Source organism: Argopecten irradians, chromosome 14 (assembly GCF_041381155.1).
Source record: "Argopecten irradians isolate NY chromosome 14, Ai_NY, whole genome shotgun sequence".
Taxonomy (NCBI): domain Eukaryota; kingdom Metazoa; phylum Mollusca; class Bivalvia; order Pectinida; family Pectinidae; genus Argopecten; species Argopecten irradians.
This window is the reverse complement of record NC_091147.1, coordinates 12,980,752-13,004,070: the sequence shown is the minus strand read 5'-3', so window position 1 is coordinate 13,004,070 and position 23,319 is coordinate 12,980,752. Positions and strand designations below refer to the sequence as shown.

The following is a 23,319-nucleotide window of genomic DNA, read 5'->3' as shown; positions in this document are numbered from 1 at the left end:
GATCATGAAAGACAGGGAAGCCCTTCATTCCGCAGAATACTACATGTTCTGTGCCTCTCAGTTTTCAACAGAAGGCATTAGGAATAATAGATCCTTGTGTTTTTTGATGGTCCGAGAGTCGAAACCAGATTTGAACATTATTTGGTGGTGCGTTGGCTCTTTTTTTTTTTAAATCCCAGTATGTCCCTTGTTTCATGTTTGTCTGTCAGCCCAGCCAAGGCCGAATTTCAAGATTTCTTTACTTCATAAGTTAGTTGCTCTAAGAATTTCGTGTAAGAGACTTTGCCTACACTCATTTGTAGAGCCCTACACGATCTTGAATGAAATTGTGTATACTAATGGAGTTACATTTATTTGAAACACAAACTTGGTTAATCTCTATCAGCACATTCTCCACATTGAGCAGCATCATGGAGTGGCGTCAATACATATTATACAGGATTCTATGCTAAAACAGAGCATTTTGACTAAAAGGATCATGACAAACATTTCAGGCCTAATGATTGACCCCTATGACTCCTCAGATACAAGATGTCAAGAAGGTCCATTCACTTGAAGAAATAAAATCTTGGTAGCCCTTCATTCCAGCATGCTACAAGCCCAATACAAGTATGTTGGACCCTTGTTCGGAAGTCATTTGAATGAAAAGATTTATTCATAAATGACCGGAGCGGAAGCGATATGAATCGTAATGACTATAGATATTTGACCAATAAAATTGACCCAAGGAAACTAAATTCTATAGAAATCCTGTTGGCTATAATTAAACTTCACTTCACTGGGCAAGAAATGGTTTTTGTTGTTCAGAAGAAAGTCTTTTAACACTATTTTTCATATGGTCCCAATAATTCTTGCTCAAAAGGAGCTGTCTAAGATTAAAGTTTTGCGTAAAACGCCAGCAAGAACAATGTGCATCGCTATGCGTTTTAGTAAATAACATACAGACAAATGTATGCGAAGCTATCCGAACAGACATTAATGGTTATTTAATTAATTATAATTGCAAAAACATGAAATGTAATCATAGAGTACTTTTGTTACTCCACGTTATAAATAATAGTAAACACAGAAACCTAACGAGAAGAACGCAAATAGCCTGGACTCATCTATAAATACTGGAAAAAATTGGATGGTATCTTTTGAGTGCAAAGCATATATATTTAATCATGCAGAAAGAAAATGAAATATATAAAAAATTCATAAGTAATATCGAAAAAGTATAATTGTGTATTATTTTCACAGAAGCGTTAAAAACTCTCGAAAAGACAAAAATGATGTGTCCAGTTTTCTATTATGCTCAAACACTTGGATAATATGTGAAGACTGATGCTTTCATGAAAATATTGTGTCTGGTTTTTTTTTCAAGAGATGCCTCAACATAATAGGATTTGATTCGGTGATTGTCTATTTGTTTTTGCTACACATTTCATATACCATTGACAAAGGCACACTTGACTGAGTTATTATAATTGCAGTGATCTACAGCAAAAAGAAAAAAAAGTTTTTTTAGTACAAAGGTGAGAATGAAAAAATATTAGCATACCACAATGTTGAAAAATTTAAAGCAAGCAAAAAAGCAAAAAGAAGAATAAGAAGAAATTACACATCTAACAGTTTTACGTAGCCTTCAATTTCTTTTTAACAAAATTCAAGTTGTGTTTTGACAAAGGATATATAAACTGTTGCAAAAGGATACATTGACACCAAATACAAACATCACTTACCTTATTAGTTTCTACCCTGAATCAATTCAAAACTGAATTATTGTCATATATCGAGTTCAAAGATGTCAACTTTAAAGATGTTTTAATACTCCAGTAAGAGTTACCTCACGTGTACTATTGAGTTTCCTCTTGCAGTTCTACATAAAAGTCTCTATTCTACGTGCTTTTTTTTCTAAATTTTTAATTATAAATTTGTCATTTGAAATTTTCTGTCCCGTGTCCAAGAAGAAATCTTGATCATTCATGTCAAACAGGGGGTAAGGTAAAGTTGGGTCTTCTTTAAAAAAACAACCTTGGCAAGTCAAAAAACATTTTTGGAATGGGAGGCACATTTTGTTATTGAAGTCATTTTAGTATGAGCAAACTGACGTTAAGTTAGATGTTAAATAATGGAATTAGATCACAAACATTACAAGCATATACTGGTTACCTATATTTCATTCATTTCAAATGAATAACTCTAGAAAATGGGACAAAATCAAAACTTTTCACTTCAGGGGACAATAACTTATTAATAATTTGAAAGCATTGTTTTCATTTCTAAACTCAGCTGACCCCTTTCAATTCCAAAATTGCAAAACCTTCCAGTCTTTGAGATGAGATCGTAAAGGAGTTAATCTGTTTCTTCAGGGGTGGAGTTTAGATTAACACGCTGGTAGAAAGCATTCTCTCAAATCACGTCAAATAAAAACATATTTCATTTAATATTGTTGCATAAGTTAGCATTACAGACCCACCTACTTTTAACAATTGATTTACAATATTAAATATTTTCACATTATCAAGAACAAATAACAATTAATTTACATCGTTATTCTCTTTCACTCATGTTTATAATTATAACTCTATGCCAATGTTACCAAGGGCTGAGAAAAATTTGCCTTGTTCATCACATTACAAATCCAGATATATTGCCTCCCCTTCTCACAAATTCAAAAAATCTAACCTATGGTCTTTCATGAGGTGATAATGAATATCATAGGACATATCTTTAGAGTTAATGTTCGGATTATGATCTAGAGATCTACTGCGTACGGGACATATCTAGAGAAACCTGTTCGGACAAACCAAATCCTTAGTGATTCTGTTTCGGAAATTATCTAGAGATACTGTTCGGAACAAATGCCAGTAGATATCTGCTAGGCAACATTATCAAGAGTTACTGTTCCGGAACCTATCCAGAGATACAGCTCGGATATTATATTATCTAGAGATTACTGTCTCGGCCAGATATAACCGTTTAACTACAACATTCTCTTTAAACTGCAATAGCAGTGGTCAGTTTGACTTGACCTACATACCTTTTTAAATTTGCAATAACATTGTAACGAAATAAATTATTTAATTCTATAAAACATTTTCATACTCCAGTAAGAGTTACCACGGTATTTGAGTTTCCTTTTTCTCCTTGCAGTTCTACATAAAAGTCCTATCTACATTTTTTTTTAATTTTTAATTAAAATTTGTCATTTGAACTTTTCTGTCCGTGTCAAGAAGAAATCTTGATCACATGTCAAACAGGGTAAAGATGGACTTCTAAAAACAACCTTGGCAAGTCAAAAACATTTTTGGAATGGAGCAATTATGTATTGAAGTCATTTTAGTATGAGCAAACTTCTGAGTTAATTAGATGTAAATATGGATAGATACAAACATTACAAGCATATATTGGTTACATTTCATCATTTCAAATGATAACTCTAGAAATGGACAAATCAAACTTTTCACTTCAGGACAATAACTTATTAAAATTTGAAGCATTGTTTTCATTTCTAACTCACTGACCCCTTCAAATTCATAATGAAACCTTCCAGTCATTGAATGAGAAGAGTTCAAGTGTCTTCAGGGGTGAGTAAGATAACACGCTGTAGAAAGCATTTCTCAAATCACGCAAATAAAAACATATTTCAAATATGTTGCATAAGTAGCATTACAGACCCACTTTTACATGATTTACAATATTAAATATTTTCACATATCAAACAAAACAATTAATTTACATGTTATTCTCTTTCTCTGTTTATAATAAACTTAGCCATGTTACCAAGGCTGAGAAAAAATTTGTATCACATTACAAATCCAGATATCTGGCCTACTCACACATCAAAAATCTTACATGTCTTTCATGAGTAATAATGAATATCATCGGACATATCTAGAGATACTGTTCGGATATATCTAGAGATAGTACTCGGACATATCTAGAGATACTGTTCGGTACAAATCTAGAGATACTGTTCGGACATATCTAGAGATACTGTTCGGACAAATCCAGAGATACTGCTCGGACATATCTAGAGATACTGTTCCGACCTATCCAGAGATACAGCTCAGATATCATATATCTAGAGATACTGCTCAGACATATCTACAGTTTCACACACATACACTTAACTGCAATAGCAGTGACAGTTGATTGACTACATCTTGTTAATTTGCAATAAAATTGTAACTAAAAAAATTACTTCAAAACATATGCAGTGTCTTTTTTCTTTTAGAATTGTTTGACAATTTGTTTTTTTATTCCTAAAGAATGACTTTTGTAATCTTGATTAAAAAAAAAAGTTTTTTCAAAAACATTCTTCTAATTTCCGTTTTTATATATATACGATCTATACGAAATAATATTACTACAGGAAAAGAGTAAAGAAATTTTATGAAATTACTAATGTTAAATAGATATAGAAATATAACGAAAGTAAAATAAAATCTTTATCAGTATATATACAGTGAATGTATCAAAGTCAATATCCAGATTTTATACTTTTTTTTTTCTTATTTTTCTCAAGAAAATTTCCATAAAACAACACCAGATGCTTCCAATGTACTTAGGGAATTTTCTGGTTTTCTGGATATTAGGGTATGTAAATTCTCCATAAAGGTTTCATCAACCAAGAACAGAAATGATTTACTTACACATTATTACATAAAATTGCACATAATGTCTTTCAAGTCCTTGAAGAAATGACAAACCCCGTATATATTAAATACAACCACAACATAAGTACAGGAGCAGGCAGAGATCTTGTCTGGGATTGGCTGACAGTGAATGTAACACTTCCTCTGATTGGTTCCTCAGGTTCCTTGTCGGCAGCATAGCTGTTTTCAACAAAGACCGTCATTCTTCAGAGTTTCGTGTCAGGATTCAATGTCATACAATCCGTGCTAAATCTGTGGCAGATTCCTACAAAGATAAAAAAAAATAATGCTCAAACTTCACACAAAGAAAGAAATTTGATTCATAATTACTGATCATTTTCCTTGTTCATTTTAATATAAAAAGTAAGCATGACAATTAAATTTCATTGTTATATACATGTATTTCTTTCATACCTACGGGTGTAATACTGGCTGGTCTACCCATGCAATAAAGTCTTGTGACGTCACGGTGTCGACAAAATTTCTATTTCCTCAGTAATTATTAAACATTTTTTTCACAATTTTGACTGGTTTTAACATAAAAGATGCAAACAATGAAATTTGTGTTGAAAATATCACATACCGGTTATTTTCATGAATAGGACATTGACTTTCAGTCGTGGATTTTTTCGAATTTATTTCAAAATGGTGGGATATTATAGTTGTAAAATTGCAATTACGCGAGGTATGAAAGAAAAATACTCTTTCATAAGTGGATATGAAGGATAGGGATATTCTACCCTCGGTATCACAAAGCCATCTCGGCAAGCCTCAGGTTTTACTACATTTTGTGACCCTCCGGTAGAATATCCCTATCCTTAATATCCACTTATGAAAGAGTCTTATAATATATATCTCTTATCAGAACTTTCTCATAATCTTCATGAAAGAAACAGAAAAGATTTTTACTTTCTTAAATCAGATTTTAGATTTACAATTTCACAATCTTTAACAAATATTTGATCTGTAAAACACATTTTGAATGAAAGCTTTCAATAACATTAAGATAGGAGACTTGTATGTCTTGGTAAGTTTGTAATCATTTGACTCCCATCAAAAACTTTCCTGCATTTAATGGTAATAACAGTCTAAACATAATAATGGTATCAGGGGTGTACAATTCCACTAGCCCGACGTCCGGGGCTAGTGATTTTCAGGTCAGGGCTAGTTGCTTCACGATCATTACTAGCCCGTGGGCTAGTGAAAATTTCTGTTAAAATCTATATTCACATTGAAATTTTAGTTGTAAATCAGCAGTTTAGCCTTTTATTGCCGTTCAGAATTCGACTAGCAGTAAATGTGTCGTCAAAACTCAAGCAAACGATATCGTTGCATACCACAGGTGGTTCCCAAACGTAAATAACATTCTTCATCTAGATGCATCAAACGTTTTGTTATGTAATTGATGAAAGTTAAATAAGCGCTTGAGTGACCCAGATGGCCATGTGTTTGCCGAGGTTGCTGACAGACAGGGAACGGGAAAATCTAGATTTCTTGACTCTAGACAAGAATCAATTGTGAAGTGACATTTTTATTATCTAGCATCATTATCATTTTAGTGTTATAAAATTTGAGTATATGGGGGTTGGATTCAGAAAGAACTACTGCTGTGCGATGGATAGCGGATCATTTTGAAGTAATTAAATACACGGTAAAATGTTGTCATGTACACTTGCAGACACATAGGTATGCTTAGTTAACACAGCTGACACAAATAAACCCACTGAATGTTTTTCAAAATAACTTTAATAGAGGTTTCATAATTATAGGTACAATATTTTTGCATATTTTTCATCTTATCTTTCAAATATTTTTATGATATATTGAAAATTTGTAAATGAAAATCAGCAGTGCTAATTAATAATCATTTACAAAATATTTTATAGTAAATTGTAAAATTGATTTTGTGTAGTTCTTAAAATAAATCTGTATGAAATTCAATAACAAATTGACATCATTTTATTCAAATACGAATTTATCATGCAAATGTTACTAGATAAAAAAAAAATTTTCAATGCTCATAAAATTAGGGAAAATAAGTAAGTGTTCAGTAAAACAATAATTTCAATTAAAGATTTTTTACGGAATTTTCATGAACAGTACTATTTACTAAATTCATCATACCTATAAAATGAAAACAGCAGATAATAAATACTGATTGTTCACTTTACATTTTCCTGTTAAGCTTTTAATATCAAAGTTAAACTTTAATAGATATACTGATTATGTTTCCTTCTAATGATAGTTTTAAAGGAAATATCTGAGTGAAATAAGAACCATAATTTCAAATCTAAAGTATTTTGCATGCGATGGCATTGTTGCATTATCAATATTGACTCAAGAATGTTTTTACTAAATGAATACCTGGTACCTATGAACAATCGGTGCAATATCTTTATTAGCGGAATGGTATTTAACACACTGTTAGACATATACTTGTTCTGTACAGGTTTGTAAAAAATCCAGATCGAGTAAAAGGAACATATAAAAACAAACAAAAAATAGGGCTAGTAGACTTCTGATCAGGGCTAGTGAAAAATTGATGCTACTAGCCCTTGGGCTAGTGCAAAATTTTCAGAATTGTACACCCCTGGGTATAAAGTCAGGCCCAGTTCCACTTCGATGAGTACTGATGTTGTGTTGTACCTGTGCTGATGTTATGTCATACCTGTACTGATGCTGTGTCATACCTGTACTGATGTTGTGACGTACCTGTACTGATGTTGTGACATACCTGTTCTGATGTTGTGTCGTACTATACAGTTGTGGGCTCTGCTAAGCAGGCTGATTAGGGTTCAAATTCATCTGGTTTTCAATGATCTGGAACATTTCTCCTGGGGCGGGAATTCTCCCTGTTTGCAGTTTAGACCAAATAGGAACATCTGTGGCAATGGAAACAGAGTTTAAGTTTAAACACACAATCACAAATAAAATTGTGTATAACAAAAGAGCAAACATATTGGGAAAAGGAACAGAGTTATAGTTTAAACACATTCAATTGTAATTACATAACAATTCTATAGCAAAAAGGCAAAACTATTCAATTTGTTTCATTCAACCTTGTTAAATTTCCAACTCTTGATTTATTTCATGGGTCTAGACAGCTAGCTGTCAAGTGGACAGGGATATCTCAACCGATTTTGGTTAGTCAAGATGAGGCTTGCTGAGTATTGGGCAGCCAAAATCTTACCAGGTATATATGTCCACTTGACAAACCCATGTTTGATTATTAATTTTTCTCTCATATTTCATGACATATGATACAATATCTGAAGATTATTTAGCTATTTTACTGGCAGATAAGACTCACCGTTAAATGAAACTTCAAAAGCACCTGTAGAAATCATCTGGCCTTCTACAGCATTACTGATGAAGAAGATCATTAAACAGGCATAGATCTACAATATAGAAAGAATTAATCATTACAAGGGCACGGATCTACAATATAGAAAGAATTTATCATTATAGAAAGAAATTTTATCATTACAAGGGCACGGATCTACAATATAGAAAGAATTTATCATTACAAGGGCACGGATCTACAATATAGAAAGAATTTATCATTACAAGGGCACGGATCTACAAAATAGAAAGAATTTATCATTACAAGGGCACGGATCTACAATATAGAAAGAATTTATCATTACAAGGGCATGGGTCTACAAATAGAAAGAATTTATCATTACAAGGGCACGGATCTACAAAATACATGTAGAAAGAATTTATCATTACAAGGGCATAGATCTACAATATAGAAAGAATTTATCATTACAAGGGCACGGATCTACAAAATAGAAAGAATTTATCATTACAAGGGCACGGATCTACAATATAGAAAGAATTTATCATTACAAGGGCACGGATCTACAAAATAGAAAGAATTTATCATTACAAGGGCACGGATCTACAATATAGAAAGAATTTATCATTACAAGGGCACGGATCTACAAAATAGAAAGAATTTATCATTACAAGGGCACGGATCTACAAAATAGAAAGAATTTATCATCACAAGGGCACGGATCTACAAAATAGAAAGAATTTATCATTACAAGGGCACGGATCTACAATATAGAAAGAATTTATCATTACAAGGGCACGGATCTACAAAATAGAAAGAATTTATCATAACAAGGGCACGGATCTACAATATAGAAAGAATTTATCATTACAAGGGCATGGATTTACAAAATAGAAAGAATTTATCATCACAAGGGCACAGATCTACAAAATAGAAAGAATTTATCATTACAAGGGAATGGATCTACAATATAGAAAGAATTTATCATTACAAGGGCACGGATCTACAAAATAGAAAGAATTTATCATTACAAGGGCATTGATCTACAAAATAGAAAGAATTTATCATTACAAGGGCACAGATCTACAAAATAGAAAGAATTTATCATTACAAGGGCATGGATCTACAATATACAGTAAAACCCCTATAACTCGAACTGCAGGGGACCAGGTCAATAGTTCGAGGAATACGGGGTATTCGACTCATCCGAGGTTGGTCAAGATCGACAGTTAAAATGTCCGGTTTCAAACTATGACAAACAATGCGCGGCAATGACATTTTAATTACCCTATCTTTCAGCATTTTAGATTTCTTTATTTAAGTGTTGTATTGATAGCAATATTACGATTATATAAGATTATTACGAGAGAAACATCATAAAATGCCTTTTCTGAAATATTTAAATATATAGTTAGCATCAAACAACGACTTGCGATCGTGTAGGTAGGTAATAATGACACCGTTAATCTCTTAATTACCTCAAGACTTGACACGCCAACTGTATAAACACAAGATCGTGAGCAATTATCCATGTCGATCGGTGCAGTCAGGTGTGACACAGGTAAAAAAATCTCAAGGGCCGAACACCTGTTCGACGAATACATGGGTAAATACTATGTATTTGATGCAACGAGGACATATTTCTGTTCGAGAAATAAGGGGTATTCGACGAATAGCTGTTCGAGCTATGCGGGGTTTTGTTACTTAGATTATATAGAGAGACGGTCGGGACCGTACGACCAGTTCGACGAATAGGGGGTATTCGAGGAATCCGGGTTCGAGTTAGAGGGGTTTTACTATACATGCAGAAAGAATTCATCATTACAAGACCATGGACTTACAAATTTATTATTACAAAGGCATGGATCTACAAAAATAGAATGCATTTATCATTACAAAAACATACATAATGTAGATCTACAAAATAGAAAAATCTGCCATATATAATACCATGATGAAGCAGTAGAGCATACATTGTAGTACACAAAAGCATACAGCAAACGAGAGGTGTCAAATAGGCCATTTCATTTTGTTTTCCTTCAGCTAAGTGTTCTGTTGGTTGAACACAGTAAATTGGCTAGTTCCTGTAAATGATATTCAAAACATTGAAACTGGAAGAAAAATTGCAGTGGTCTATTTTTACTTATTTTTTTCATATTTTGAAAAAAAACAAAACAAAAAAAACCTCATTTCTACATCTCACAATTAAGGCATACAAACATGTACTTACTTTGTTTGAGAGTGCCCAGGTGAATATACTAGGGGTTTCCATGTTAAGGTGAGGAAAGGGATTTTGTCCGGATACAATCATGGCGATGATAAAAAGCTTGGCGATACTAAGGAATTGTGCAATCGCGGCTTTACCGGAAGGCGGCGGATAATTGTCACCCTCAACGATTAAAGACGGAAAGCGCTCCTGAAGAGCATGGAGGTACTGGTCATAGACCTTCCTGTACCCTCAGGAGTAACTGTAATAAAATGTAGATAATTTAAATACAAAACGATTAGACTGTAAATTGTGCAAAACAACTTAAAGGCCTATAATGACAGCATGTTAGCTGACTAACTATCACTGCACTAGAAGGCAAAACAGCAAAATAAATTTTCTCTGTTGCATTTGTTTGGTGTTGAAACCTCATATTAGATCATCCATCATCCATATAAATTTTCTTCAGTTATTACTGTATTTTTAGAAACTTATGAATTTTTCTTTCAGAGAGTTACTGGGCCTTTAAGTTTACACATTCTATTTTTTTCATTTTACTAAATGCATTATGAAAACTACATTGACTGTAATATACACGTACAGTGTTTCAGATTGATTTAAAAATCTTTAGGACAATTTGGGGTCTTTACAAAATTTTGTTAGGATATCCTCAATTGGAATCGTAAAGGATTTTAAAAAATATTAGGACATTTTGAAAGAGTACTGGCAAAATGGCCTAAATTTAGCCCCAATCTGAATCACTGAATATGCAATTAAAAAAGTCCTTAATAATATAATCAGACTGTATGTAAAATGATGTGCTGATTGAATGGCCTTATTAACAAGATAAAGCATTATTACTAAGATTTTTTGACATAAATGTATTGCTGTACTGTAACAGAGCAAGAGTAGTTGTTTTCAAAAGCCAGACTCCAACCTGTGACCCTGGATTAGTGATGGGAATTGGGTTCATTTTCATAATCGGTAATCGCAAGGCAAATCAAGTTATCCAAAAGTTTTGGTGCGATACTTATATAATTATAACACATTACGTTAATATTCTATATAATCTGTTATGGAGATACGCAGAAAACTGTACAATATGTGGAAGAGTGAACTGTATCAAGGCCGTCAGGGCCTAGATCTGTTCTGAGTGTTCTCTCTCTCTCTCTCATATTGTACAGTTTGAGACTTATCTCTAACTTAAAACATAGCAAGTTTTGGTGTTAATAAAGTACACTTTTATTTCTAATATTAAAGCCATTTTTTTGCCTTTGTCTATGAGCTCATGTAACTCTACCAATGTGCATTTAACCATGACAAATCCGATATAGACAATGGCGTTATAGAAATGCCTGTATTGTATGTGATGAATAGAATGCATGAAGCATGCTATTGGGTTGGACAATTTGCAACTATCTGTTTGTAAATTCATTTTCACCATGTCTGCCAACACTGATGGAAGGATATTATTTTCTCAATTTAAGCCATATATTAAGGTGGCTTTAGTTACTTTTATTGCTAAAAGGACATTTCTTTCCAATGTCTGATGTGGTAAAGAAATGACAGATGGAACTAGACTTGCCTTGTGTCTAAGACGGTCTTGCTAAAATCACAGTGATTTTCAGGCCAGTTCTAAACAGTCGGTGCCCCCAGAAGTTTCATTGAATTCAGAGATCTGATTTAAAATTTCTACTTCCCTATAGGGACAATTTTGGATTTATTTATACCATACATGTGCAATTTCATTCAACAAGTCAATGGGATTTAGGTGAAATTCTGAAATATTGTTGAAACACCAAAATTAGTGTAAAACTACAATGCAGATGATTTGAAAAATTAAAATCAAAAGCGGTGTACAAAAACAACAAGGTTTCAGAAAGCAGATTGGACGATATTATTGTATGGTGTCGAAATGACTTTAGCGGTACCGAAACGCCTTCTTAATACAGAATTAGTACCAACCGAATCGTCTTGACTTGGTCCGAAACGACCCGTATACTTAACCAACATATCCTTACTAACACGTCATCTTTTCACAACCGAAATGACGGAGGTTATCATCATAAATAGATATCAACGTGCTGTAGCGATATATATGATAAACAAATGGTTAAACATATTTAGAATATACCGCCATATAGATAATAGATTTTATGGAATTTTTCGAATTAATATGCAGTCTCACGCACATGTCGAAATCAAATGACGCTGTTTCATCACATGACAAAACAGCCACTGTTCGTTGCTTACCAAAACAAAAATTTTATCGTTGGTGCTGCCATTTTAGCAAATTTCGGTGCCTTAATGTCTTTATGTACATCGTGACTCGTCTCAGTCTGTGTTAGATCTCTCCAGGTTAGAAATATTAGCGCAGCGAACACTGCTACCATAGAAAAGTGGCCCATTTCGGCCATAACCCGTAGGTGACATAAAAATAACGAACTTATATCATTCCATATTTCCGGAACGAAATACTATTTTTTGCAAACATATCTTCAAACAACCTAAATATATGAAAAAAGACGTTGATATGTACACTTTGATTTTTCTGTATAAAAATATTATGATTACAAATCAAGATATATGTCTTATCAAAATAAAAGAATATATTCTTTTCCGCTTCAAAAATTCGTAATATGCATATACCTGTAAAGGAAAACAAAATGGCTGCACCTGCAAGGAGTACACCGCGGGATGCACAGGTTATGGCAGCTATTCTGAAGGATATGGGTGTTTTGGAATACGAACCACGTCTGATAAATACTATGTTGGAGTTTGTTTATAGTAAGCATCATCATTTTTGTTTGTTCTTTTAAATTCTTGGAATACACCTCTCTGGTCTTTCCAAACAGCTCCCTACTGTCAGGCTCTGTGTTCTACAACAGGTTGGGCACATGTAAATTTATTGCTATAGCGATATATAGCTATAATATCTATTTATAGCTGTACACTGTAGTCTATGGAGAGCACCTCAACTGTCACTTTATTACAAAGTGAGATAATAGAATTCAATAGTTACACAAAAAACATAAAATCCTCAATTACAAATGTAGTTATATGGCTATCTGCAAATTATGTGGCCTTTTTTATACAACTTTTTAAAACGACGTTATCCATTTTCATTTCACAGAATACTGCATTTAAGTAACAAAATTATCCCTCAAATACAGGACTATTACCCTTACTCAAATGCAGGACCATTCCTGGACATACGGGAGTGTCCCCAACCTGTATAAGGGTAATTTGAACACTATGCAACCACTTTTTGTTCGAAACAATAGAGCAGTAATTAACTTAATTAGCTTAATTATATCTCATCAAAACTGCTTTCAATGTGTTTGAATGATCGTTATAAACAACCAATGCAAGTTTCAGGAGTCTGAACACTAGCAGAATGCTCTACCGCTGAGCTACATGGTCACCGATGAATGACCCAGTCCAATCCCTCTACAGACCTCACTCCTTTTTCAAAGTCTTTGCCCTCGACGAAATACAAGACCATTATACCACCACCGTGGGTATTTTAGTTGGGGGCCAATTTTGTTACAGGAGAGGAGGAAATATAGCGCCCAGACCAGGATTCGAACCCAGGACCTCCGAACACTAGGCGAATGCTCTACTGCTGAGCTACCTGGTCATCGATAATCGACACAGTCTAATCCAGAATGATTTGAAATACTTTCTTCTTCAACAAAAAAAAAAACAACAATAAACATCTTTAAATGTATGTTTTATCAGAAATATATATGTTTCTCGATTTTATTAGGTCATCTAACCCGAAGGGTCAGGATTTTTCTCAACATAGTCATCATGTTTCGTCTGTCGTCGTCCGCCGTGCGTTAACTTTTCACATTTTGAACTTCTTCTCAAGTTCTACCGGTGCAATTTGGCTGAAACATGCATGAAATGATCCTGACATGGTCCCGACAAAGTGTTGTTTTTTTTCGGGTCGATCCGAAATCCAAGATGGCCGCCACAGCCGCCATCTTGAAAACACATTTTGAACTTCTTCTCAATTAAGTTCTACCGGTGCGATTTGACTGAAACTTGCATGAAATGATCCTGACATGGTCCCGACAAAGTGTTGTTATTTTTCGGGTCGATCCGAAATCCAAGATGGCCGCCACAGCCGCCATCTTGAAAACACATTTTGAACTTCTTCTCAAGTTCTACCGGTGCGATTTGGCTGAAACTTGCATGAAATGATCCTGACATGTCCTGACAAAGTGTTGTAATTTTTCGGGTCGATCCGAAATCCAAGATGGCCGCCACAGCCGCCATCTTGAAAACACATTTTGAACTTCTTCTCAAGTTCTACCGGTGCGATTTGGCTGAAACTTGCATGAAATGATCCTGACATGGTCCCGACAAAGTGTTGTTATTTTTCGGGTCGATCCGAAATCTAAGATGGCCGCCACAGCCGCCATCTTGAAAACACATTTTGAACTTCTTCTCAAGTTCTACCGGTGCGATTTGGCTGAAACTTGCATGAAATGATCCTGACATGGTCCCGACAAAGTATTGTTACATCTCTGGTTGATCCCAAATTAAAGATGGCTACAATGACACTATAACTAATTAATTTCCTATATGTTAAGGCCCTTGGGCATCTTGTTTGAAATAAAATTTGTTGAAAGAAATTGAAAATGATCCTGACATGGTCCTGACAAAGTGGTTCATTCAACTATAATTAGGGCTGAAACGATTAGTCGAATAATCGGAGGCGATTAGATTAATGAAGCTAATTGATGATAATCGATTAAAGATTTTATTAATCGTTAATCGTAACATGCATAGCCAGTGCATTGTAAGCTGACTAAACACGTTGACAGATCATGGATTTCTGAGTAAGCCATTCCGACTGGAGTTTCATCTCTTTATGTGCATGTTTTGAACTCAACAAAACATAAATGATGTGAGAAATACTTGTTAAATTACGTCTCTGTGGATGTTAAAGTCATTAATCAATGAAAAAGTGGATGTCATGAGAAAGCTTGCAACACGCTGTTCGCCAATTTTTCACTAGCGATTGACTCCATGTTGTTACGTCACGGAGGCCTAATCGCCGCCGGGACGCTCGGGAGCGGAAGGAGCAGTAATCTTGAACATTTAAATTTTACTATTGCATGTGTTTATCATATAAAAAGAAAGTTTTTGTTCATATTCTAATTGAATATAAGAGTTGTTGATATATTTTATTTTTTTGATCACGGAAATAAAAAAGTTCATTGACGAAAATTTGGTCATGTCGCTCCGTGGCGGCCAGATTTGGTTGATTAGTCGTACGTGTGAAGGTCACGTCAAAACAGCGGGTTAGCAGACTTGATTTAAACGATGTTACGGAAGACAACACAGGAACGGAATTCAGAGCTAATTTGGGATAAAATACGTTTGTTTTGTCAATAAATCTTTTCTTATTTGTTGGTAGGCTTATATTTATATAAGGCATGTCCTCTGTCATATTATACGGTAACGTTAGGTGTTATTATTAGTTGATAAACATTGCGGACGTTTTCAGTAGTCAGTAGTAAACAATATAGTTGCCTTCAATTCAAACGATTAATCGATTAGTAATCGATTACATGTGACCGAATAATCGAATACAAAAGTTACTAATCGTTTCAGCCCTACCATATATAATCAATTTTACTATTGCCAAGGTAGTCAGATGACCGTTAAGGCCCTTTGGGCCTTTTGTTATTTTTAACATACATGTATACATGCAGGCATGTGAGTGATGGTATTTTTTATATCTTGAAATTGCAAATATTTGTAGAAAGGTACTTGCTCTTTGTTTATTTGGATATGTTTGAAATATGTTTCTGATAATAGACTTGCTGTGTAACAAAGACCTCAATACATTCCTACTTCATAGGCAATTTATAAAATTATATAGCATAAGTCACGTATAGAAATAAGCTTCCGAAAACTACACAATTAATTATTATCTTCTAAATCTATAAATATTTTGATGTCCCACCACATTTAAAAACTGTCTCTGAAAAACTAACACACCTAGATATATATAGACATCTAAAACGTCTAAAAATGGTCATACGGCACTCTGGTTGGTCCATGATTATATAATCTGTAACTAACTCTCAGATCCCTGTGTATAAATGGAATAAATAATACCTAAACTATAAGTACACATCAATGTTATCTCTGCTAGAGTTATAAATATTGATATTATCGCATTTTTCTTCTGCCTTTATCTGACGTCGGAGCATTAAAGACATCAGCCTTCATCTATATTTACACTCCAATACAAGATCAAATGCCCCTCAATTCATGGTCAACTCTGCATGATTTTGTTAGCAAATCAGGGTGTCACCAATGGAATCTTTGGTATGGTTGATTCTTTTGAAAGTATAAATGGCTAATAAGATGTTGCAATTCTAGGACAAAGATCATGCTGTTGTGATTGCATATGGAAAGATGAAGATCTTGTATTGACAGGTCTCATGCTGTCAGCGTCAATGGCAAATTTAAAATGCATTTGCATTAGTATGCATTTGCAGTAGTACCCTATTGTAAATCCCCGTCAACCCGCCTAACTTTTCCTTTTATGATAATTCAAGGGCAGCAATTTACAGTGCAAATGGCAAATTTCCTTTTATCAGTTGATCAGTAGAGTTGTGATGGTAAGTTAGGCTGACTGCACACTACTCTCACCCGGTTTACTATAGACACATCCTAAAATTCAGATAAGGTTATATTTTACTGAGATTATGTAAATTTTTTCACAGGATATGTGACAGACATCTTGGATGACGCCAAAGTTTATTCATCCTATGCTGGTAAGAAGAACATTGATCTTGAGGACACAAAGATGGCTATTCAGTGTAGGATGGACCACTCTTTTACTAGCCCACCACCGAGGGATGTAAGCATATATATGATAACAGATTACATAATTCCAGTGACCCAAATTTCTGGATTATATATGTATTAAAAATGTTTTTAAGAAATGACCTTGCCACCTTGATATTAATCATAATGAAGCAATTGAGTTTTTTGTTATATATTTCCCTATATGTTTTGGTTGTGTGTAGCTGCTGATGGAGATAGCCAAACACAAGAACAGCCAAGTTTTACCCCTGATTAAACCTTACACTGGTCTTCGCCTGCCGCCCGATAGATACTGCTTGTCGGCTCCTAACTACAAAATGGCTGGGCACAGAGTTTCAAAGAAGGTCAGTATCTTTTATAGTGTGTTGTATTGAATTTGTAACTTCCTTATGTTACTTATAAACTTTGCTGTTGTTCTTAACAAAATTCAAGGCTGATTAACGTTGTAAATTATTCATCTTGTTTTTTATGTCAACATTATTTATATATTTTTTGTCAGCATCAATCGAGGATACAGATTGGAATGAATCAGATTCCTGGAGGGTCTTTATCTCATCAACGCATCAACATCACTCCTCATGGTTTGTATAATGTTGTTATCTTCCCTTAGTATTGAAAGTGTTATTGTCTCCCCTTAGTATGTATAGTGTTGTTGTCTCCCCTTAGTTTGTATAATGTTGTTGTCTTCCCTTAGTTTGTATAATGTTGTTGTCTCCCCTTAGTTTGTATAATGTTGTTGTCTTCCCTTAGTTTCTTCCCTTAGTATAATGTTGTTGTCTCCCCTTAGATTGTATAGTGTTATTATCTCCCCTTAGTATATATAGTGTTATTGTCTCCCCTTAGTTTGTATAATGTTGTTGTCTCCCCTTAGTTTGTATAATGTTATTGTCTCCCCTTAGTTTGTATAATGTTATTGTCTCCCCTTAGTTTGTATAATGTTGTTGTCACCCTGTAGTATGTATAGTGTTATTATCTCCTATTAGTTTGTATAATATTGTTGTCTCCCCTTAGCTTGTGTAGTTTTTATCTCCTCTTAGTTTGTATGTTGTTGTCTCCCCTTAGTTTATATAATGTTGTTGTCTCCCCTTAGTTTGTATAGTTCTGTATCTCCCCTTAGGTTGTATAGTTTGTTATCTCCCTTTAGTTTGTATAATGTTATTTCCCCTTAGTTTGCATAATTTTGTTGTCTCCCCTTAGTTTGTAGAAATTAAAGAAACTAAATTTAACAATAGAAACATTCCACTTTTACATTAAAAGAAATGCATTAATTACCCAGTACGATGAAAGAATATAATTAAATTCTGCTATATCACACAAGTTATATGAATGCCGCTGTGTAAATTCAAAGTTAAAGATGCTCCTCTCTCCGCTGACAATTGGAATTTGTTCACTATCAAAAACACGAGCAGAGGATTTAGTGTTTTTCTTCAGTTATAAAAGTTACTTACTTTACACCATTACCACCATTGAAAAGTTTGAGCGTCTATTTTTATTTCAAGTTGAAAATATAAAAAATAATTAATTGCATCCTGAAAAAAACCGGTGGCACTATATATGGAATGAGGTACTGATTGTGCATGCACCAAAGGCGAAATAAATTATTTTATATTATTTTTTGTGTTAATTAGACATACCGTATATATACAAGATTAAACACTAATTATTGTTCTAATGATGAATGTCATTTATGCTCTGTCGGCAGAGGAGCAACTTTAAATGCTTCACATACTTTTAGTTATTTTGTGATTACATGTAGGATATTTTTTGTATTTAAATCCCATTTTTATTTTTAGGTAAAATTGGTGGAAGTGGTTTGACTGTAGTCACAAAAAATGTTTCCATACCAACTGTAACCATAGTAACCAAGCCATCTTCACAACCAACTGTCCTCACAAAACCAGCAATACGGATCGCTGGAGGTTTGTACCAACTTTATCTTTTATCAATGTTGTTAGAATTTTCCCTTTTGTTTATATCCTCTTTTAAAAAATAAGAATTAAATGTTCTCAAAGATTGACAAAAGTTATGATATGTCATATTCAGTATATCATGATTGGATGATTGTCTTGCAATATCCAAGTCACATATTTCCTCTGTTATACTGTAAAAAATCTTTCTATCATAAATATTAAATTTTGCAATTAGCATTTTAAAACAAGTCCACGAATATTAACATTTGTCTTTTACTGGTTTAAAAATTGAATGGGGATTCCTATTTATATAGATATTAGGTCTTGGATACATGTATATACTTTGGCAAATTTATATTGATAGCAAAAGTAAATCACATATAGAAAGTTAGTTTACCATATATGTTTCCATTATAAAGAGGAAAAGTTTGGTTATAAATGAAATTCCACACTTGTGACAGGGTGATTATTTATGAAACGTATTATATAATTTGATATAGCACTCATAAGAGCTAGTTGGTTGATTGATTAGGCTGAAGTTTCTCTTAACAGCTATAGCGGTACAGTGGTCCCTCGATGATCTGGACACCTTCGTTCCCAGCCTAAACCGTCCGGATTACGAGTTTTCCGAACTGCCGAATTCCGTGTTCTTCGTCAATTAAATTGTCACGTATGAGTTACTCCCCTTGGCCTTGTTATCGATGATAGGCTTTTATGTAATATAGGCCTACGTGTATAATAATTAATATTTTGTTTGTTATGTTTTATATGTATTTTTATATCATTATGTTAATAATATTAAATAAATGTATTTCTTTTTCAAAATTGAAACCTAAAGCCATTGTTAATTTTGTACTATGTATGCATATAGCTACGTATTCCACCCTTGATATGTCGTACCGCAAATTGCCTAACAAAAGATCAATATCATCTACGTTCTTGGCATAAAAAAACTATAATAACAAATAGTTGTGAACATTTTATAAACTCATATAATTATTATTTTGTATAATGTGTGTTTTTAATGACCATTTCTACAAGTCTTCAATTGCTTTCTGATTTAATTTACAAACGTGTGTAACAACCATGCGCCCGTTCACGCCTAACTTCGTGCACAATGTCACACACGTGTAAATGGCATGTGCCGTAGCCTTTATATCTTATACCACAAACGATGTATTCGAATATATTCAAATACATTTAAAATTCTTATTAATTTTGTGAGTATTATCTCACTATATTGTATTCGATACTCAAAGCGATATATTCTGCATGCGAAACAAATAAGGTATCTACAGCATATGTACCCGTACCCAAGCTCAAACTGCATGTTTAAAAGCGTGTGGCTAAAATTATATTGCGTATCTCAATTATAACACTTAAGTTTGATCTCCTATAGAAAACCAATGAACCGTTACATAATTGCATGTACCCATGTGAAAGGTGTTCAGGTAAACGTCCGTGGCTATGACCTGGCAGCCGTCGTTATGACAACCCACTCAGTGTCAAGTGATAGTGTGTATTGTACACATAACTTTAGCTGGCCTTGGATTTTCTCGGCACGTGTCGACAACTAATTGTCCGGATTATTGCTGGAATTTACTAACAAAAATTACATTCCGTTCCAAAATGGAGTTCGGGATTCGGAATATGAATTTCCGGACTAGTGAGTATAAATAACGTTATGGAAATCTGTTCCCTGACATTTCCGTCCGGATTGTGAGTTTTCCGGACTATCGGCGTCCGGATTATCGCGGGTCCACTGTATTTGTTTAAGGAATGACTTGCCTGTATGCAATAAGAGGTATATCAAATTATTGTCCATCTTATATTAGATTATGCAAAGCCATTTATATTAGATCCTTTTTGTCTGTTTCAGGTGGATCCCTAGCGTCCTATGCTCCTAAGATGAAGGTGACAAGTCTGCCCCAGACATCCCCCTCTATCTCCATGTTACCGTCGAGTCAGCAGGCTACTGCCTCAATACCAGGAAGTCAGCCGTCCATACGGATACAACCCATCTCTACCACGACGTCATCACTTATATCTAACCCTCTCAAACGTAAACATGAAGACGACGACTACGATACATAGTCAGCTCTCCATCTCTACATCAGTGTCATCAACTTATATCTAAGCCACTTAAATATAAACACTAAGACTACAATAAAATAATCTGCCCTTGATAAAAATGCAGCCCATCTCAACCACATTGTCATCGTTTTCGATCTCCGCTAGCATGTCATGTGTGGATAATGTGATGATATTTATTTTTTCCACAGAATGGTAGTCTAACACTGATCATTTTCTTATTGCTGAAACGATACAGAAATTTATGTGTTCACATCACTTTAAATCTGTAGATGATGTTAGTTTGTGTTAATCATCTTTTGATATCATATCAATATCATCTTTTTCCCATGTATATCTTCATTAATCTATGAATCTGACCATTTGATCGGTTTCTTTATCATTGTGTGATAGACTCCAAAGTTGTGTGAAGACAATTGTTCTCTATTAATAATAGTATATTAATAATTTATATAGTGCTGTTATTGATTCATTGTGATGTGTTCTTGATGACAATTTGAGTGTTACTTCAGTACATCATGATCAAGGTAAAAATTGGTATAGCTATGGAACGCCAGAACTGTATTAGGAAAATATGGACTATTACCAGTATTATTATTGGAAACAACCACTGAATATAATAGTTCATGGTCCCCTAAGACAGTTCTGGCTTTCCATAGTATAGCAGAGTGTTTTTTATTGCCATGTACTTTTTCAGAACTTTTTGAAGGATTTTAAGTTCATCGTCATTATCTTTTTTGTGATCAATTTAACCTGACTACTGGATAAACTTTGGGTCTTGGCATTACTGGATTAAATAAAGATATAGTTAACACTGTAAATATTTGTTAAAGGGAATCAGGAGGGATTCTATTTATACATTTTAAGGGCAATATTTGAAGTTATTGCAAACCAAATATTTTCCCTCTGCTATGAAATTTTGTGATTTCCATTTTATAACATTGATAAAAAGTTCACAAAGATTAACATGGGCAGATTTAAAAATCAAATTAAAATACCTGTCAAGTGCGGTAGGTTTCAATTTGCAGAGATAAACTTTTGTGAATTTACTTGATTTGCGAAAGTAAACCGCATGCAAAAGAAAGTTTGTTTACAATAAATATAAGCCATTATCCAAGATCAAGTAAAAGTCCAATCTAATTAAAATTTTATGTTCATTATTTACTCTTTAAACTCCGTAGGTTCATACAGAGCAGACATCACGAAAGTTGAAAAAAAATGGCCGGACATTCGGACCAGCAAGGACTGTGAGTAAGCCGGACCGAACATTAATGTGAATTTTTGAGGTAAACGAAATTCCAGCTATTAGGATCCAGGCAGCTGTTTTCATGATTATCTTATGCAGTTTACATTTTTGCCAGCTTCCGCACCTGCATAATACTTCAGACACCATTTCTACCTGCTTCTGGTACTCAATAATTGCCGGACGGTCGGCCTGGACTGCATTTTAAAATAGCTGGTCCGAGTCAAATTTTGGCAGACATGTCCGTCAGACCGGCATATTTTGCGATGTCTGCAGAGTTTACAGAGTAGATAATGAACATTGAATTTTAATTAGTTTGAGTAAACATCAAGAACAGTACAATCATGCAACATTTGATAGCATTTATTTAATTATCTTATTAATGACCAGGTGTATTTAGTCATCATCAATTTCTGACTTGTGGATCTGAAGAGAGATTGAATGAGGTTGTCATGTGTTGACTAACGTATGAGTAGGTTTTATGTGTGTGTCTGTGTGCGTGTGTTAAAAAGTATGTACATGTATGTAAAATTGATCTACTATTTGTATCTAAGTATTTGACATTAAATGTCGTAAAATAGAAATCAACAGTTTGGATTTTTCTTTTATGCACATACATTTAATTAATCTTCGTGAAGTTATCTATTCTTGTGCTTGGTGTGTGTCCTATTTACAGAATACAAAAAAAACCTTCGGCCTCGGGAAACAGCTTATTGGATTAGTCCCAACACCTCGGGAAAGAATTTTGACTGTTGACTGAAAAGGCATGAAACAACTGTTATGTTATCTGAACCTCAATCTTAAACTTATCTATGAGCTTCTGGTGAGGTAGACTTTCGCCAAAAGAATACCGGTATTTGGGTCGATCCAGCGCTTCAGTGTTTATGACGTCAACAATTAATTATGACGTCAACAATAAACGCATGCAAACTTTCCGCCCCGGTCAACAGTCAAACTATTGACCGGTCAACAGGCAAAATTATTTCATTTACGTTTATATAGAGAGTCGGGTAACAATAAGGGTTATTTAAGGACCTGCCAGCTTTAAGAGATGGGGAGGGGGAAGCTGG

The 23,319-nt window shown here is 34.0% G+C and overlaps 2 protein-coding genes across 4 annotated transcripts; one reads left to right on the top strand and one right to left on the bottom strand.

Moving 5' to 3' along the window:
- Window positions 1-3,099: 3,099 nt before the first annotated feature.
- Window positions 3,100-12,606, bottom strand: LOC138308345 (thioredoxin reductase-like selenoprotein T1b). Of its 2 annotated transcripts, XM_069249340.1 has the most exons (6): window positions 12,404-12,606; window positions 10,175-10,412; window positions 7,954-8,041; window positions 7,400-7,525; window positions 7,334-7,355; window positions 3,100-4,908 (listed from the first exon to the last, which is right to left on the bottom strand). In XM_069249340.1, exons 1-4 carry the CDS (start codon window positions 12,565-12,567, stop codon window positions 7,419-7,421), a joined length of 597 nt encoding a protein of 198 aa, XP_069105441.1. In that variant the 5' UTR covers window positions 12,568-12,606; the 3' UTR covers window positions 3,100-4,908; window positions 7,334-7,355; window positions 7,400-7,418. The 2 variants fall into 2 exon arrangements, with proteins under 2 accessions (XP_069105441.1, XP_069105439.1); XM_069249338.1 differs by lacking the exon at window positions 7,334-7,355 and having other exon boundaries at window positions 7,378-7,525.
- A 201-nt stretch (window positions 12,607-12,807) lies between these two features.
- Window positions 12,808-21,388, top strand: LOC138307323 (transcription initiation factor TFIID subunit 9B-like). Of its 2 annotated transcripts, none has more exons than XM_069248002.1 (6): window positions 12,808-12,937; window positions 16,903-17,039; window positions 17,209-17,349; window positions 17,505-17,586; window positions 18,799-18,924; window positions 20,795-21,388. In XM_069248002.1, the coding sequence occupies exons 1-6, from the start codon at window positions 12,817-12,819 to the stop codon at window positions 21,007-21,009; spliced, it is 822 nt and encodes a 273-aa protein (XP_069104103.1). In that variant the 5' UTR covers window positions 12,808-12,816; the 3' UTR covers window positions 21,010-21,388. The 2 variants fall into 2 exon arrangements, with proteins under 2 accessions (XP_069104103.1, XP_069104104.1); XM_069248003.1 differs by lacking the exon at window positions 20,795-21,388 and adding an exon at window positions 19,468-19,604.
- Window positions 21,389-23,319: the final 1,931 nt, after the last annotated feature.

Bases quoted from the DNA above. Each gene is read 5' to 3' on its own strand.
- LOC138307323 (XM_069248002.1), top strand. From the start codon at position 12,817: ATGGCTGCACCTGCAAGGAGTACACCGCGGGATGCACAGGTTATGGCA. The intron at 12,938-16,902 runs GTAAGCATCATC...ATTTTTTCACAG, and splicing joins TATGTTGGAGTTTGTTTATA to GATATGTGACAGACATCTTG. The intron at 17,040-17,208 runs GTAAGCATATAT...GGTTGTGTGTAG, and splicing joins CTAGCCCACCACCGAGGGAT to CTGCTGATGGAGATAGCCAA.